This window comes from Dendrobates tinctorius, unplaced genomic scaffold (genome assembly GCF_039654945.1).
Source record: "Dendrobates tinctorius isolate UK_male_01 unplaced genomic scaffold, ASM3965494v1 ptg000326l, whole genome shotgun sequence".
Lineage (NCBI taxonomy): Eukaryota > Metazoa > Chordata > Amphibia > Anura > Dendrobatidae > Dendrobates > Dendrobates tinctorius.
In genome coordinates this window covers 14220116-14239888 of record NW_027361993.1, presented here as the reverse complement: position 1 = coordinate 14239888, position 19773 = coordinate 14220116, and the positions used below count along the sequence as shown (strand labels likewise).

Sequence of the window (19773 nt, the reverse complement as noted above, 5' to 3'; positions counted from 1 at the left end):
AATATCAAACATTCAAATATACTCACACAAGTAACAGAGGGATGCATCGGGGAGTAGAGGATGGTGGTAAACCAAATTAGGAGAAAAAAGGGAATTATCACACACTCAAAACCTAGCAACAGTCACAGATAAATCCACCAAATGCCTTCTCCAATAACCACCAGCCATGTAGCATAAGCTTGCTCTGACAATGAGAGCTAGCAAGGACCCAGTTTACGTAGGAGATGGGAGTGGCTAACATTGCACAGCTGAGAGCCTAAACTCTTCAGGAACTCTCATCTGAGCAGATTAACACCTGTACTGCCAAAAGAAAACTACACAGTCTAATATGAAGGTGAAGTGCTTCTAACCAGTGCAGGAGTAGGTAAAATCCGAAGCTGCAGTCTTCTGGCTACTCTCTATCGTGGTAAACACGTGATACTTGGGTGCCTCTCACCTCCCTTACATGTGGCGGGAGTTGTGTGGCATTCATCATCCGGTTCCGAAGGGCATAGTCCACAGTGTGGGATATGGCCCAAGGACGTCTACTTCTCTGTCTTTCTGTGACTCTTCCAATCTCTCTGTATCACTGTTGCAACCCGCTAATGACTCTGCAACACTCTATGCTCAGTGACCACTTATGTCTGAAAACATCCTGCTTGAAGGCTCGCAAATGGCGAGCTCCTGGTGATCAATTATTAGGTGTCGTCTTGGGTCTCCTGATGTCCAAATGTGAACAGCAAGATAAGGAGGACTGTTTAATACCAATTCTAATTGAATCTTTTGCCCGAAAGCCAAATATCCCTAAATTTTTGTGAGTAGTCTAATTGCTTAGCTCTTTGGCAGCCTGCTTGCATTTTTTTTTAACATACCTTAGCGGGAAAATGTGTCCTTTCTTGACTTTCATATTAAAGAGAGAAACGTTCAAGGGGGGCATCCAAGTGTTTGCTATTGGATCCAACCCTTTCCAGTCATTGGCATTAATACTGATGGCATCAATATAAGATCAGCCGTCACACTTATGATCAGATATGTGTGCTCCAGTGGCGGGATGGAAACACTTAAATGGAGCTACACTGTATAGTTCAATGTGTAGCAGCCGCTGGCGATTATGCACATCGACTCCTTGTCTCTTTGATAGGATAGGTCATCAAAATTAAATACCCTGACAACCCCTTTAAGTCCCTGTATGGAATGAAACCAAACTGGCAGCTACACCTACCAGATTCCCACAGATCCATTGTCAACGCACAGCACTCTTATGTGACCAGATTTACGACCAGTATTGTACAATAACATTTGTCACTGGGCTTTAAACAACCCTGTATGACACAGAACTGAATTCAGGAAGATGCAATGTTGGATATTGGCCTCCATCCTCCTCTCTCCTGCAGCAACTGTGCAAAAAAGTGCTGGTGAACAAAAAACACAAACCACTGGTATCTTCTAATGAACCGCCGGCCCACTAGGATCTTCTACCGTACCGCCGCCCACTGGGATCTTCTACTGAACCGCCAGCCCACTAGGATCTTCTACTGAACCGAGGGCCCACTAGGATCTTCTACTGAACTGCCAGCCCACTGGGATCTTCTACTGAACCGCCAGCCCACTGGGATCTTCTACTGAACCGAGGGCCCACTAGGATCTTCTATTAAACTACTGGCCCACTAAGATCTTCTACTGAACAGACAGCCCACTGGGATGTTCTACTGAACCGCCAGCCCACTAGGATCTTCTATTGAGCCACTGGCCCACTAGGATCTTCTACTGAACAGCCAGCCTACTAGGATCTTCTATTGAACCACTGGCTCAATAGGATCTTGTACTGGACAGCCAGCCTACTAGGATCTTCTGCGGAACCACTGCCCCTGGCATCTTCTACTGAACCGCCAGCCTACTACGATATTCTAGTGAACCGCCGGCCCACTAGGATTTTCTATTGAACCACTGGCCCACTACGATCTTCTACTGAACATCCAGCCCACTAAGATTTTCTACTGAACCACCGGACCACTAGGATCTTCTATTGAACCACTGGTCCACTAGGATCTTCTACTGAACCGTCAGCCCATTAGGATCTTCTAATGAACGAGGACATCTTATATACGACCCACCAGCTGCAAACATTAAAACCACTGCACACAAAATAGTACACCTGTAGAAGGAATCATTATGGAGGGTAAAATAATTAATAATTTATTATATCCATGAAGAACTCTGTCTTTTAGTGGTGTTTCCCTTTAATATAGTGTGACAAGGTTTTTAGAAAAATAGAAAGTAAGACAAGGGTGATTCGGCACCATAAAAAAACCTTGTTCTCTGATAATTGGGGCACACAATTTGACTGATGGGATCTCGTTGTGCTCAACTTCAACAAGAGCAAATATAACTGTCTTCAATAAGATGAGAAATAAGCGGCACTCACGATAAAACAGATCCTTTATTTTCTACAATCTACATATTAAAACCTGGCTGCAGGGGTGCAAAGGTAGTATTTTGGAGGATAGACAATTCGAGTTATATCAGTGGTTCAATGGGTCCTAATTATCAATTTATTTTTTTGGGATGGTGAGTGCCACTTTTATGTTATCTCACTGAAGAAGGTTATTAGGAGATATTGGTAGTAGCCATGTTTGTCCATTCCAGCCATGGCACGGGCATAGGTATAATTATGTAACCTGAGATCGATCTTATTCCCTTGACAAAGGGTCTCCTCACTTTTGTTTAAGATTTTGCAACTTCCTCTTGGTTTTCTGCAATGTCTGCTAACAATGTAGTTGACCATCATTCTGGAATCTACAGTGACATCACCCAAAAGGACACATAAATCTGCTATTTTATATTGAGCTACTAAACAGGTGTCAGTGTTCACTGTATTTCTGGAATTCTATTTATTAAAAAGGGAATCAGGATAGGGTACAGGACCGCTTATTTATGAAGAGCACATAATTGTAGGAAATACCAGTAACCAAAATACTGCAATATTGGATGGGTTTCCTTGGCCGCCCAGTACTCTGAAGTCTAAAATTTGATGTCTGTGGTTACCCATTCCGCACAGACTACAAGTCACAGCAGGCACTAGGTCATCCATATATAAATTACTGAATGCAAAACTTTATTTAAAACACTGTATACAAAATGAACACTCCAACAATTATAAAGTTATAAAATCTTATAAAAATAGATATTTATATAATATAAAACTTTAAATCAAAGACAAATAAAAAAAGGGTCATTAAAAGCTCACATCGCAAACAAGCCTTATATACAGTTGTGGCCAAAAGTATTGACACCCCTGCAATTCTGTCAGCTAATACTCAGTTTCTTCCTGAAAATGATTGCAAACACAAATTCTTTGGTATTATTATCTTCATTTAATTTGTGTTAAATGAAAAAACACAAAAAGAATTGTCCTAAAGCTAAATTGGATATAATTCCACACCAAACATAACAAAGAGGGTGGACAAAAGTATTGGCACTGTTCGAAAAATCATGTGATGCTTCTCTAATTTGTGTAATTAACAGCACCTGTAACTTACCTGTGGTACCTAACAGGTGTTGGCAATAACTAAATCACACTTGCAGCCAGTTGACATGGATTAAAGTTGACTCAACCTCTGTCCTGTGTCCTTGTGTGTACCACATTGAGCATGGAGAAAAGAAAGAAGACCAAAGAACTGTCTGAGGACTTGAGAAACCAAATTGTGAGGAAGCATGAGCAATCTCAAGGCTACAAGTCCATCTCCAAAGACCTGAATGTTCCTGTGTCTACCGTGCGCAGTATCATCAAGAAGTTTAAAGTCCATGGCACTGTGGCTAACCTCCCTAGATGTGGACGGAAAAGGAAAATTGACAAGAGATTTCAACGCAAGATTGTGCGGATGTTGCATAAAGAACCTCGACTAACATCCAAACAAGTTCAAGCTGCCCTGCAGTCCGAGGGTACAACAGTGTCAACCCATACTATCCGTCGGCGTCTGAATGAAAAGGGACTGTATGGTAAGAGACCCAGGAAGACCCCACTTCTTACCCCGAGACATAAAAAAGCCAGGCTGGAGTTTGCCAAAACTTACCTGAAAAAGCCTAAAACGCTTTGGAAGAATGTTCTCTGGTCAGATGAGACAAACGTAGAGCTTTTTGGGCAAAGGCATCAACATAGAGTTTACAGGAGAAAAAAAGAGGCATTCAAAGAAAAAAACACGGTCCCTGCTGTCAAACATGGCGGAGGTTCCCTGATGTTTTGGGGTTGCTTTGCTGCCTCTGGCACTGGACTGCTTGACCGTGTGCATGGCATTATGAAGTCTGAAGACTACCAACAAATTTTGCGGCATAATGTAGGGGCCAGTGTGAGAAAGCTGGGTCTCCCTCAGAGGTCATGGGTCTTCCAGCAGGACAATGACCCAAAACACACTTCAAAAAGCACAAGAAAATGGTTTGAGAGAAAGCACTGGAGACTTCTAAGGTGGCCAGCAATGAGTCCAGACCTGAATCCCATAGAACTCCTGTGGAGAGATCTAAAAATGGCAGTTTGGAGAAGGCACCCTTCTAATATCAGGGACCTGGAGCAGTTGGCCAAAGAAGAATGGTCTAAAATTCCAGCAGAGCATTGTAAGAAACTCATTGATGGTTACCGGAAGCGGTTGGTCACAGTTATTTTGGCTAAAGGTTGTGCAACCAAGTATTAGGCTGAGGGTGCCAATACTTTTGTCTGGCCCATTTTTGGAGTTTTGTGTGAAATGATCAATGTTTTGCTTTTTGCTTCATTCTCTTTTGTGTTTTTTCATTTAAGACAAATTAAATGAAGATAATAATACCAAAGAATTTGTTTGCACAATCATTTTCACGAAGAAACTGAGTATTATCTGACAGAATTGCAGGGGTGTCAATACTTTTGGCCACAACTGTACAGTACACATTTCTTTAAATAGAGCTGAACTTCTCAGCCAGAAATGTTTGCTCTAATTACCGTAGTTTATATTTTTTTTATATATTTTAGAAAAGTGATTTTTCATAGATCTTTTATGAGTTGCACATTCATACCTAAAGGAAGGGAAAATAATTAAAGAAAATTAAAAATAGAAATTTCACTTTTGGCATTCTACATTTCCTAAAGTTTCAACTTGCTTCACTCCCACAAATTCTGATATCCCCCATCGCCGTCCTGCAGCAGATCTCAACCTAGAAATCTGCATCCAGCACAACTATCCAAGTGGCACTGTCTAACAGCTGCACAGGAGTTTGTATAGACAATAGCGCCCCCTGGTGGTCAGTGTCAGCACATAGAGAAACAAGGCAAAGGAATCAGTAGAGAAAGTTATTTCCTACACAGACCTCTGCGTGGTAATGACAATGTCTATGAGGTAGTTATGCCTGGCACAGACCTCTGCGTGGTTAACGACCATGTCTATCAGGTAGTTATGCCTGACACAGACCTCTGCGTGGTTAATGACCGTGTCTATCAGGTAGTTATGCCTGGCACAGACCTCTGTGTGGTTAATAACAATGTCTATCAGGTAGTTATGCCTGGCACACACCTCTGCGTGTTTAACGATAATGTCTATCAGATAGTTATGCCTGGCACAGACCTCTGTGTGGTTAAGGACAATGTCTATAATGTCTATTTTTATGATTGCCCAAATCTGATCTATTAAAGACTATATTTTTTATTTACATATTTAGTCCTATTGTTTTTATATAATTGAGTTGTCCATACATAGTGGCTTGTTTACACTAATGTCTATAATGGTAGTTATGAATGGCACAGACCTCTATGTGGTTAATAACAATGTCTGTCACGTAGTTATGCCTGGCACAGACCTCTGTGTGGTTAATGACCATGTCTATCAGGTAGTTATGCCTGGCACAGACCTCTGCGTGGTTAAGGACAATGTCTGTCACGTAGTTATGCCTGGCACATACCTCTGCGTGTTTAACGATAATGTCTATCAGATAGTTATGCCTGGCACAGACATCTATGTGGTTAATAACAATGTCTGTCACGTAGTTATGCCTGGCACAGACCTCTGTGTGGTTAATGACCATGTCTATCAGGTAGTTATGCCTGGCACACACCTCTGCGTGTTTAACGATAATGTCTATCAGATAGTTATGCCTGGCACAGACCTCTATGTGGTTAATAACAATGTCTGTCAGATAGTTATGCCTGGCAGAGACCTCTGCGTGGTTAATGACCATGTCTATCAGCTAGTTATGCCTGGCACAGACCTCTGTGTGGTTAAGGACAATGTCTATAATGGTAGTTATGCCTGGCACAGACCTCTGTGTGGCCAATAACAATGTCTGTCAGGTAGTTATGCCTGGTACAGACCTCTGCGTGGTTAATGACCATGTCTATCAGGTAGTTATGCCTGACACAGACCTCTATGTGGTTAATAACAATGTCTATAATTGTAGTTATGCCTGGCACAGACCTCTATGTGGTTAATAACAATGTCTGTCAGGTAGTTATGCCTGGCACAGACCTCTGCGTGGTTAATAACAATGTCTGTCAGGTAGTTATGCCTGGCACAGACCTCTGCGTGGTTAATAACAATGTCTGTCAGGTAGTTATGCCTGGCACAGACCTCTGTGTGGTTAACGACAATGTCTATAATGGTAGTTATGCCTGGCACAGACCTCTGTGTGGTTAACGACAATGTCTATAATGGTAGTTATGCCTGGCGCAGACCTCTATGTGGTTAATAACAATGTCTGTCAGGTAGTTATGCCTGGCACAGACCTCTGCGTGGTTAATAACAATGTCTGTCAGGTAGTTATGCCTGGCACAGACCTCTGCGTGGTTAATAACCATGTCTATCAGGTAGTTATGCCTGGCACAGACCTCTATGTGGTTAATAACAATGTCTGTCAGGTAGTTATGCCTGGCACAGACCTCTGCGTGGTTAATGACCATGTCTATCAGGTAGTTATGCCTGGCACAGACCTCTGCGTGGTTAATAACAATGTCTGTCAGGTAGTTATGCCTGGCACAGACCTCTGCGTGGTTAATGACCATGTCTATCAGGTAGTTATGCCTGGCACAGACCTCTGCGTGGTTAATAACAATGTCTGTCAGGTAGTTATGCCTGGCACAGACCTCTGCGTGGTTAATGACCATGTCTATCAGGTAGTTATGCCTGGCACAGACCTCTGCGTGGTTAATAACAATGTCTGTCAGGTAGTTATGCCTGGCACAGACCTCTGCGTGGTTAATGACCATGTCTATCAGGTAGTTATGCCTGGCACAGACCTCTGCGTGGTTAATAACAATGTCTGTCAGGTAGTTATGCCTGGCACAGACCTCTGCGTGGTTAATGACCATGTCTATCAGCTAGTTATGCCTGGCACAGATTTCTGCAGAGACCTGCTTGGGCATGTAGAGATATGAGCAAAGAGGCAAGTGAAACTATGGGAACTGGGAGGACGTTAACCTCTACTCTACACCTTTAGAGAACCTTTTTTCTTCGCTTGCTCATAGTTGACCTTGACGCAGAACGTCTCTTCATTTTTGTCTTCATGGTCATTGATAAAAATGAGAATTTCTTCCTGTCCGCAGCTCTCGCCAGGCGCAAAGCGTAGCCCAATTGTGTACGTTTCCCCAGCGCTGACCTACAAGACATGGATAAAAGAAGGGGATTGTAAGAACAACAATGGTTCCAACCCCTTTACTTCAAATCAATTCATTTCATTTTTTGTGCTTTCAATTTTTCCTTCCCTTCTTCCAACAGCTATAACTTTTTTCTTTATTTTTCCATTAGCCTAGTCACATGAGGCTTGTTTTACTGTAGTTTTGAACAATAGCAACCATTTTACCATAGAAGGTACAGAAAAATGAGGAAAAAATTCCAAATGAGATGAAATGTTTAAAAAAAAAACCACAATTTCACCACTGTTTTTTGAGCTTTGTTTTGACGACGTTCAGTGTGTACGATTAAAAAAAAAAATGACCTTACAATAGGATTCTACAGTTCAGTACGATTACAGCCACATTAAAGTAATATTTTATGTATATAGTATATATCATTTTAGTAGCTAAAAAAATATTCAAAACTTTGTAAAGAAAAAAGTTTGACTTGTCGCTATTTTCTGAAAATGTAATTTTGCCATTGATGGAACTAAAAAAAAAAAAAAGAATGAAAAGACATTTTGACTACTTTTTATTACATTTTTTTAGGGAGGCGCAGTGACCAAAAAATGACAATTATGATGATTTACGTTTTTTTCCCTCTTTACATCATTGACCGTATGGGTTAATTAATTTTATTAATTTTATGTAGTAAACTGAAATGTCCTATATTCTCGGTTTCATGCGAGAACCCATAGGGCAGAGACTGAAGCCTTCAGTAGGTTCGGCATCCCATGGTACCTAAATGGTTAAACAGCAGTGAACGGAGATAGCTCGGGACGCTGCTGTTATAAGCAGATGCTGGCTGTGTAGCGCACCCGATGGGGAAATCAGGAAGGGGTTGCCCATTATGATAAAATTAAAAAAAACTGTACATGTGACCTCCATTAAACTGCTTTCATCATCTTCTTTCTGCAATCCTTTGCCATCTGATCATAGAGGAAGGTGATGCCTCTCTCTTCTTTGTTGTGATGTTATCATATCAGTAACCAAACAGAAAGCAGGGATCTGTGATCATTTGATAATCCCTTTCGTCACCTGATCTGATGGGGAGGGGACTGGAGTAGTTTCCTCTGTGTCAAAAAGTTGAAGGACTACTCAACTTCCAGCATGATGGTTGACAGTGATGAAAACAGGTGAAATTTTTAATGAACATGCATTGGGCAAATGTATATTTTATTGTGAACTGTCATTTTCCACACCATTTGTCCCAACCCCTTTAAGACCGTAATAAATCGCTAGAATGGATATTGGTGTTTTCCTGGGTACAGAGAGAGCTGAAAACAAACACTGTTAATAGATCATCTGCTCCATTATCTGAATCACTAGGAAGTATCATCTGTAAATGCGACCTCTGCTCCGTCATGTAGAATGATCCCATTACGGTCGGCCGCACTGAATTCCAAATTTAATGAAACGTTTAGGGGACACGTGAACTTGTAAGCTCCTAGTATTACAGTAGAGTGCTGCTTTATAACGCACTGATTTACGAGGAGCTAGAGACCTTGTTTTAACTACTTTCAAAGTCACTTCCCGTGAGCCGTTCTCAGGGATGGAATCTCCGGCTTTACAAGTGACGGCGGCGAGTATGGATGACCCGTTGTTCCCAGCAATTACGATGTGTTAATTAGGTAGAGCAGATGGAATATGTAAGCAGCGGAGCACAATGGCGAGAGGGAAAGTCATCAGCCCCGTCCCTGCCAGGTTCACTGGAACGCTATCCATTATTCCCACAGAAATGGTGGGCGAGTCGCTTTAATTTGCATATTCTATAAAGAAATCATTTTTCAGAATGGGTCATGTTCCTCATTTCAATAAATGAAGGACATTAAAGAGTTATTCCAACCTTAAGGTATATTCACCCATTGGGTTTTTTGTTGCATTTTTCTTGTGAAAAAACAGCCGCTGCTTACTTTTCCCTTGCAATATTTGCAGCAGAAAAAACTCTTGCTAATATTGGAGCATGAAAAACGCTGCAAAAATACAAGTGTACTTTATCCATTCATTGATGAATCATTCATGAATGGATTAAAAACATTAAACACTGAAAGAATTGACAGCAGAAACACGTGTGCACATACCCTTATGTAGTGATGGCATATCACTTTATGATCAGTGGGGGCCCGGTCTATGGGACCACACTGACTTTAGAATGAGACCCAGCTGTAAATCTGCACTGTGATCCTTCATTCTATGTTTTCCCTGCAGAGTGGCACCCAAAATGGGATTAATCTGAAAATTCACTTAAATTGATCACCTTGCTTTTCTAGGATCCGGAATGGTAGTACTGTATATAGTGATATGGAAGAATATAGAGGCGTAACAAAAAGCTCCTGGTTCTCGGAGCTAAATCTGGCCCTGCTTATATATGGCAGAGGGATTTGTATGTGATCCCACAGGTTCAAGGGCTTAGCTGCACCCTACAGATATACTTCTAAATGCAGACAAACAACTAGGCTCTTGTGTTTTTTTGGGAAATATGGGTGACAAGTGCTACATTGTTTGTCACTCAACTTTACAAGTCAAAGCTGTGACTAGGAGAAAGCAGGAGAAACTGTCCCATAAGTATCTGTAGAGTAACCTCATCTCCTAGTATTTGTACGCTAAACGCGTTTCTACCTCAGCTTGAGGTCTTCCTCAGGTTTTATAAAAACATCCTTCTCTGTGCACTCTACAGTTCCTCCTGGAACAGTTTCTCCCACTTTCTCATTGATGGTCCTGGGATTTGACAACAGAATCCCTTTGTGGAATCCAGATGTACGTTTTGGTGTTGTGCCGGTAGCCCAATTACCCAAGGTGAGCAGTAAATTGTGTATTTCTGCGGTACCACAAGAGGAAGCATGTTTTTTTTTCTATTATAGGAAATGACTATAAAACAAAACAGAACAAGGACCTCTGTAAAGCATCAGCAGAGGCGGGGGCGACCCTTACCTCAAAGGTGTTCTCCTTGAACTGCAGAAGGTCGGCCCTGTTGGTATGGAGTGAGTACCTTTTCTTGGTCTGATACGGGTTGGTGTAGGTGATCCTCTTGTTACAGCCCTTCTCTCCGGTAAAGATGGTTATTTCAAAGGCCTATAAAGATAAAGTAAGAAACTCAATGTAAATATTCTTCCAGCACATCTTCAAGTACAACCCCACTTTTCAATATTACTTTTCCCTTTATGTGCACTTTCTTAGATCTTTTCATTTATTTCTCCAGTGCTTATAAAGTTTTTTTTTTAAAATGACGCCGCTAAGCAAACAGTCCTGAGTAAAAATCCCCTCCCGTTGTGTATACAATAGATCTGTCTCTATGGTGACAGACTACAAACAAACACTATATGTAGTCTGATCCTGTAGTCAGGAGTTACTTTGTTTCCATCTGTACTTGGTTTATTTATGGATTAGGCAGAGGAATTGAACAAAGCATAATTCAGAATTGAAGGCATCAGATGAAATGTCCCAGCATTCCTTGTTGGCTAAGTCCTGATTAAAATCTCCTCCCCCGACCTGGGTATACAGCAGATCTATGTGTATCCATGGTGACAGACTACAAACAAACACTACGTAGTCAGATCCTTTAGTTATCAATTACTTTTTTCCCCGTCTACACTTGGTTTGCAGAGGGGCCAGAGGGATTGAAGCCAACATAATTCAGGCTTGCAGGAATCTGAGCATTTTGAAATCTCCCAGCATTTCTTGTTGACTCAATGTCTGCCAGGAGTTTGCCTCTTTTGATTTGTATTCTGGGAACTGTAGTACCAGTTCTTGTACAGATATCGTAAACCTCCTCCATTATAGAAGTTAATCTTTGGGCATGTTTGATAACATTCTTGTTGACTGTTTCCAAGAACAATAAGCTGGATTGTGAATATTAAGGGGTGACAGTGGCGTAATCCGAATGTGATGCGCTATAACATCTATTAACTACACTATACAAGAGGCTACTTCCAGATTATTTGGTGTCACACTATCCCTCTCAAGCGGTCCTTGACCGAATGTTAGATTTAATGTATGCCGCCATTACAAAAAGCACCATGGGATCATTTTTAAATACATACAAATACATACTGGGGAGAGATATTTTTAGGGTATGTCCATATTTGCAATCAATTTTTTTTTACTGTACCAATACATGTAAGAATGGAAAATGAGGCAGCACTGGAAACTGACGTGATAAGCATACTCCGAAGGTAGGTAAGAAAATTTCTAAAACAATCCACAGGGAGGAGATTGGAACAAAACAAAATCCTCAAACTGCATGCTCGCAAACGCCAGAAGCCTGACAAACAAGATAGAAGAACTAGAAGCAGAAATATCTACAGGTAACTATGACATAGTGGGAATAACCGAGACATGGTTAGATGAAAGCTATGACTGGGCAGTTAACTTACAGGGTTACAGTCTGTTTAGAAAGGATCGTAAAATTCAGAGAGGAGGAGGGGTTTGTCTTTATGTAAAGTCTTGTCTAAAGTCCACTTTAAGGGAGGATATTAGCAAAGGGAATGAGGATGTCGAGTCCATATGGGTCGAAATACATAGAGGGAAAAATAGTAACAAAATTCTCATTGGGATCTGTTACAAACCCCCAAATATAACAGAAATCATGGAAAGTCTACTACTAAGGCAGAAAGATGAATCCACAACCCAAAATGAGGTCCTTGTTATGGGGGACTTTAACTACCCGGATATTAACTGGGAAACAGAGACCTGTGAAATCCATAAAGGCAACAGGTTTGTGCTAATAACCAAGAAAAAATATCTTTCACAACTGGTGCAGAATCTCTAACCAAAGGAGCAGCACTTTTAGACTTAATACTATCTAATAGACCTGACAGAATAACAAATCTGCAGGTCGTCGGGCATCTAGGAAAGAGCAACCACAATATTGTACAGTTTCACTTGTCTTTCGCTAGAGGGACTTGTCAGAAAACACTGACCTTTAGGAAGGCAAAATTTGACCAACTTAGAGATGCCCTTAATCTGGTTGACTGGGACAATGTCCTCAGAAATAAGAATACAACTAATAAATGGGAAATGTTTAAGAACATCCTAAATAGGCACTATATAAATGGACAAGAAATAGGAAAAACCCAACGTAGCTAATCAAAGTAGTAAGAGGGGGCAATTAACAGTAAAAAGAAAGCATTTAAACTACTAAAACAGAATGGCACCGTTGAAGCTCTAAAAGCTATAGGGAGAAAAATACTTTATCTAAAAAACTAATTAAAGCTGCCAAAAAGGAAAAAGAGAAGCACATTGCAAATGAGAGTAAAACTAATCCCAAACTGTTCTTCAACTATATCAATAGTAAAAGAATCAAAAGTGAAAGACCCTCAAAATATTGAGAAGAAAGAATGGTTGTAGATGATGAGGAAAAAGCTAATATATTAAACACCTTCTTCTCCAAGGTATTCACGGTGGAAAATAAAATGCTAGGTGAAATGCCGAGAGACAAAAAAAATACCTACATTAAGGGTCACCAATCTAACCCAACAAGAGGTGCGAAACCGGCTAAATAAGATTAAAGAGATAAATCTCCGGGTCTGGATGGCATACACCCACGAGTACTAAGAGAACTAAGTAATGTAATAGGCAAACCATTATTTCTTATATTTAGGGACTCTATAGCGACGGGGTCTGTTCCACAGGACTGGCACATAGCAAATGTGTTACCAATATTCAAAAAGGGCTCTAAAAGTGAACCTGGAAATTATAGGCCAGTGAGTCTAACCTTTATTGTTGGTAAAATATTTGAAGGGTTTCTAATGAATGTTATTCTGGATTATCTCAATGAGAATAACAGTTTAACTCCTTATCAGCATGGGTTTATGAGGAATCGCTCCTGTCAAACCAATCTAATGTTTTTATGAAGAGGTAAGCTATAGACTGGACCAAGGTGAGTCATTGGACGTGGCATATCTTGATTTTTCCAAAGTGTTTGATACCGTGCCACACAAGAGATTTGGTACACAAAATGAGAATGCTGGGTCTGGAGGAAAATGTGTGTAAATGGGTACGAAACTGGCTTAGTGATAGAAAGCAGAGGGTGGTTATAAATGGTATATTCTCTAACTGGGTCGCTGTGACCAGTGGGGTACCGTCGGGGTCGGTGTTGGGACCTATTCTCTTTAACTCAGGGGTCTCAAACTCAGCAGAGTAAATGGGCCGCACATAAAAAAAAAAAATTTGAGCTGGGGGGCCGCATTCCTTTCAAACGTAATACACTCCGTACATACGCGGCTCCGCACACCTCGTACACACGCGGTTCCGCTCCGTACACCTCGTACACACAGGGCTCCGCTTCGTACACCTCGTACACACAGGGCTCCGCTTCGTACACCTCGTACACACAGGGCTCCGCTCCATACACCTCATACACACAGGGCTCTGTACACCTCGTCCACACACGGCTCCGCTCCATACACCTCGTACACACGGGGCTCCGCTCCGTACACCTCATACACACAGGACTTCGTACACACACGGCTCCGCTCCATACACCTCGTACACCCAGGGCTCCGCTCCGTACACCTCATTCACACAGGGCTCCGTACACACACAGCACCGCTCCATACACTTTGTAGACACAGGGCTCCGCTCCTTACACCTCGTACACACAGGGCTCCGCTCCGTACACCTTGTACACACAGGGCTCCGTACCATACACCTCGTACACACAGGGCTCTGATCCATCCACCCTGTAAACCCCTCCTGACCCCACACATAAACTTACCTTCATTCAGTACCATGACAACCAGCACACAGACAGCAGCGTCCGTCCTGCACACACTGAGGCCCTTGATCATGTGACCCCATGACTCATCCCCCTCCTGTGACCTCATCACAGGTCCTGTGCAGTGTGTGCACACAGAACAGCCAATGCCATCGCCACTCCTGAATGCGTGCCTTCCCCCTGCAAACCTGACTCAGGGCGTGAGACATGTGGTGCTCCGTGGGCCGCAGATGCCTGCCTCAGGGGCCACATGTGGCCCACGGGCTGCATGTTTGAGACCCCTGCTTTAACATATTTATTAATGATCTGGTAGAAGGTTTACACAGTAAAATATCAATATTTTCAGAAGATACAAAACTATGTAAAGCAGTCAATACAAGAACAGATTGTATTCTGCTACAGATGGATCTGGATAAGTTGGAAACTTGGGCCGAAAGGTGGCAGATGCGGTTTAACATTGCTAAATGTAAGGTTATACACATGGGAAGAAGGAATCAATATCACCTTTACACACTGAACGGGAAACCACTGGGTAAATCTGACATGGAGAAGGGCTTGGGTAACTTAGTTAATGATAAACTTACCTGGAGCAGTCAGTGCCAGGCAGCGGCTGCCAAGGCAAACAGGATCGTGGGGGGGCATTAAAAGAGGTCTAGATACACATGATGAGAGCATTATACTGCCTCTGTACAAATCCCTGGTTAGACCGCTGTGATGCAGTGACCCTTGTGACAGCTAGGTGGCGCTGTATGGGCTGCCCGGGACATGCATGCAGGCATTCCCTGTGTTGTGATGGGGAAATGATGAGTGGCAGGATTGTAAATCGCCGATATGTATCACTGGGTGGGTGGCCTGTGATGGAAGCTGGAACATGTGTTGATCAGCAGATCTACTGCTGAGGGTTTGTTACTGTGTATTAGGGAAGCTTCCAGGTGACTTGGTGAGATGGGGTGACTAATCACCTACAAACCCACCCAGGGGTGTGTCTGAACACCCAAAGTAAAGCCTGTAAGTGTGTGGCTGTGTGTGTAATAGGACCTGTAGTGAGCTCATGACCATGTGATCCATACCTCACCTGTGGGTGTGGTTATGTACCATATAATGTGCCTGAGTTCTGGTCACATGGGGAGAGAGTGTGTACCTGAAGGGTCAGTGTTGGGAGATTCTGGGAGAAGGATCGGATCCCTGGAGCACGTGCTGCGACCTTGGACCTGGTGAGGCCTGTGTGTTGGACGGTTCCAAAGTGGGGACGGACGTCCTGAATAGCACACAGACAGGCCATTTGTGCTTGCACAGTCAGTGACGGCACTGCATTGGGGGAGCTACTGTCCGTCTGTGGATCTGGACTGTCAGGCTGGCCTGGTGAGCAAGGTGTTGTCCGGGACGGTGATACCAGTTCGGCAGCTTCCCTGAGAAAGAGATGACTGACAGAGAGTCGGCATCTGGAGCCAGAGCTCCTGCAAGGTAACCACGGACATGGGGATATAACTGTTGGTGCCCGTGATGTTCTATGGACACTAATGTACTGTTCGACGTGCGGTCACCCACGGTAACTGGACAAAGAGGTCCAGCGTGTTTAGCGAAAGCGTGTTAAAGCCGTGTACTAAGGATTGTGATGAACTTTGTGTAAGCATGTGACGTGTAACATGTTCCTCAGCGGTTTATGAAGGCATAATAAACTGCACTAGACTGTTTAAATGGAAAGTGTTCCTACTGTATATGCATCAATATCGCAGTCAAGTGGAGTGTTACCCAACGCACTCAGTGAGCACTACCTTAAATATGGTGGAGAATGCTAAGAGCACTTTTGTAGCCTTGTTGCTAGGGGCAACGGACGAGGTCCACAAACTCGGTTGCTAGGGGAAACGGTCCAGAAAGCATGTGTGAGGTGTTTTGCGGTGACTCGGTGGGGTCACAAAGTTTTTTTTTTCTTTAAGTCAGCTTGCGGTGGCTCGGTGGGGTCACGAAGGTGACAAGCGGCTGGCTGTAACTCGGCGGGGTTATGAAGGTTGCCGTGGATCGGCGGGTCCACGAAGACGGCGCAAGTGGAAGCGTGCACAGATTTGCTGCAGCTGGAGCTGCAGTTGCAAGTTGCAGCAAGAGGTTCTGCAGGAGCAGGAACTGCAGGGACACCAGCAGCTGCTTGTGAGTGACAGCCGGAGGTGGTGGTGGTTTGTGGCAGTGCCAGCGGGAGCTGGTGGGGTGTCATAGAGACGTCAGAGGTACAGACTTTGCAACCTCTTAAAGGGCCATTACCAGTCCCAGCAAGACATTGGGTCTGTGTAAACTTGGACCTGAGACTGCCGTGGGGGAATCCACAGAGTGTACCCCGGAGAGTGGTGGTGTCCCTAAATGGGCTGGTGTCCCAAAAAAGGGGGCGGTAACCCTAACAGGAATGATTGCCCAAAAGGGGGCGGAGTCCCAAAAGGGGGTGGTAACCCATACAGGTATGATTGCCAAAAAGGGGGTGGTATCCCAAAATGGAGTAGTTGCCCAAAAGGGGGCGGTAACCCAAATTGGGGTGATGGCAAAAAAAGAGGCGGTGGCAAAGGCACCATTGGACTGTAGCTGGGAGCAGCGAAGTTCCTGCTATGCAGACCCCTCCTATACTGTGGATAGCTCGGTCAGTGAACTGACACTACAGTACCCCTTCTGGCTGGATGGAGAAGGGTAATGGGATTGTTACACCCGGGGAGTTGGGTGTCTGCTGAGGACCCCTCCTGGACGTTCTGTGTCACCTGGGAAGGGGACGAGAGTGAATGGCTTTGGTGGGGACGATAAAGGACCTTTGACAGCCTACCTCTACATTGACACAAATGAGGGTTCCTCATACCATGAAGTGACGGTAGTCCCGACTTACGGTGTACTATGGTAATAGGGCAGGACTTAGAAGCCCTCTGTGACTGGTGGACAAAAGGAGAAGTGTCTGTAGAAATAATGTGTATGGGAGGTAATGGTGTAGAAAGTGCGCCCCCTAAAGTTGACAGTCCTAAGTTAGGCATGACCAAAGGAAATGATGGACGGGCCCAACTTAGTGACAGGGCTGTAGCAGCCATGCCCGAAAGTATGACCAGAGAGAAGGGTTCGTCGGCCCAACTTACGGACATGATGTCACCTGACATGTACCACAGGGTGACTGATAGTGATGTGGTAATTAAAAAGAGTGGAGCTGACACCCGAACAAAGGGCGACTTGAGCGTTTACCATACTGTGGGGTGTGACACATGTACCGGGCATGACTATAATATGTTATTGCCATTAGCAACCACTAGGGCTGAAGACAATGTTTGTCAGACAGAAGCATGAACCCAGTGTAATGACAGTGCTCCACAAGGTGAAGGCAGCAGGTCACTGGTAGTCATACCAGAATGTGTGACCATTGAAGAGGAAAAGTTCTCCAATTTGACCGCTATCACCAGACAGCTAGAGGGTCAAGTTGACAAATTGACCAAGGAAGTGTGCACGTGGAAAGAGCGAGTTGACAGTTTTCACCAGGTAGAAGCGCACATACGAAACTCGGAGAGAGAGCGCGAAGAGATCTGTCAACAGCTGGCGAAGGAGTGTTTAAAGGTGGCGAGTATGGAAGTCGCCAACTACACGCAGTTGGAGCGGCTGCGCCACCTAGAGTCCAAGCTCTCGGCAGTCAAGGCCCTGAGACAAACGGACGAGCACAGAGTGGATGAGCTGGAGAAAGAAGTCTTGAAGCTCAGAGGTCACCTGACAACATGGCAAGGTGGGAATAAGACCCTAAACGGAGATATGGAAGTGCTCAGAGAAGCAGTGAGAGGTCTTCTGCAAGAGGAGAAGGTGGTAGTCAAAAACTCAGCAGCCATGCCTGACTGATAGCAAGGCAGAACTGCCAATGCCCATCTTGGAAAAGAGTCCTGAAGACTGTAAATGTCAGGAAGATTGTGAGCCAAGAGCTGAACAAGACAGTCACCCGGTCGTGGCAGATGTCTTCAGGGAAGTATCCGTGGTAAACCAGGAGCCGTCTGTCCATGAAGAGAGTGAGGCTTCGCTCTTCAAGTACGTGATGGAGGTACCCGAAGACATGTAAGAAGCGTGTGCCAGTGAGGGTGCGCATGAGGCCTTTAAAAAGGCAATAAAAGCTTATAGTGTGAACTGGGCCTCGGAGACGAACCAGTTGGTGATACTGGCAGAAAGGGAAGTCACAGAGAAGCGGGTGACTGTCCTGAAGGAGATGCACCTACAATGTAACAGAAACAGATGGTCGTGTTGGGTAATAAGAAAGCCGCTTGACGCCTGGAGCTTGCGAGGGAAGCTCAAATGCGGCTGGGCTTTGTGGAAGATGTAATTCCGGTACCCAGAAATCTGGTGGGGAAAGTCATTGGAAGACTTGGAAAGGTGATGCAGGAGATCGTGAATGCATCCGGTGTGAAGAGAGTGAGGATCCCACCTGCTGGTGACATCCATGTAACTGTTGAAGATGACATGGTTCCAGTCATTGCTGTTGGCTCAGTGGAAAACCTTAGAAATATCCGAATGCTACTGGAATATCAGGTAGCCTACCTGCAGGAGATAGAGCAGTTGAGACTGGACCAACTGCAGATTAATAAACAAATGCAGAACATCAGGTGGCGGCGGCCTCCAACCCAAGGTATAAGGACCCAAAAGGATCCTCCAAATAATGAGATGGCAGGTAGCCGAAGACTGTCAGCAAGACGGGAGCATTGAGAATCTGCAAGTGGCAGTTCTACTGTCAGTAAGAAACTGAAAGACCTTAGCTCATGTGATGTACTAAATGGGTCAGACTCAGGCCAGACAGTTGACTCGACTGTAAGTGGGACTTTTGACCGTACCAACCGGGAGAGCCGGCCAGTGATAGAAAGGTCGGGTGACGGAGCATACGGCAGAAATGTGGAGACTAACAAGGGTCTGGTAACACAGTTGGACTGTGACTTAAGGGCCAAAGCTCAAGGCCAACATAAGGACCGCTGGGGGTGGGGGAGGCCTAACAGACGGACTCTGAAACGTGAAAGGATAGAATCTGAAAATGTGTTGGTCACAGAGAGGGATACTGTGACAGTGATGGACTACGTCTCGAGAGCTGACACTCAAAGATGACTAAGAGGGCCCTCTCGACCGGTAGGGCAAGGTAACATGGGTGCCCGGTCTAGAGGCCCCTGGTTTGTGACAAGTGTTCAACCCCACAAGTTTGAACAGAGGGGGGGTATGTGATGCAGTGACCCCTGTGACAGCTAGGGGGTGCTGTATGGGCTGCCTGGGACATGCATGCAGGCATTCCCTGTGTTGTGATGGGGAAATGATGAGTGGCAGGATTGTAAATGGCCGATATGTATCACTGGGTGGGTGGCCTGTGAAGGAAGCTGGAACATGTGTTGATCAGCAGATCTACTGCTGAGGGTTTGTTACTGTGTATTAGGGAAGCTTCCAGGTAACTTGGTGAGATGGGTGGAACCAGTCACCTACAAAC

At 44.2% G+C, this 19773-nt stretch overlaps 1 protein-coding gene across 2 annotated transcripts in view; it reads right to left on the bottom strand.

Annotated features, from left to right (window-relative positions):
- Window positions 1-4853: 4853 nt before the first annotated feature.
- NPHP4 (nephrocystin 4) overlaps window positions 4854-19773 on the bottom strand; it is a 331710-nt gene continuing 316790 nt past the window's right edge. For both annotated transcript variants that reach the window (XM_073561791.1, XM_073561792.1), the window contains 2 exons: window positions 10535-10675; window positions 4854-7587 (listed from right to left, as the gene is read on the bottom strand). In XM_073561791.1, the coding sequence (XP_073417892.1) occupies window positions 7417-7587; window positions 10535-10675 (312 nt within the window). In that variant the 3' untranslated portion in view covers window positions 4854-7416. The remainder of the gene's footprint in view (window positions 7588-10534; window positions 10676-19773) is intronic.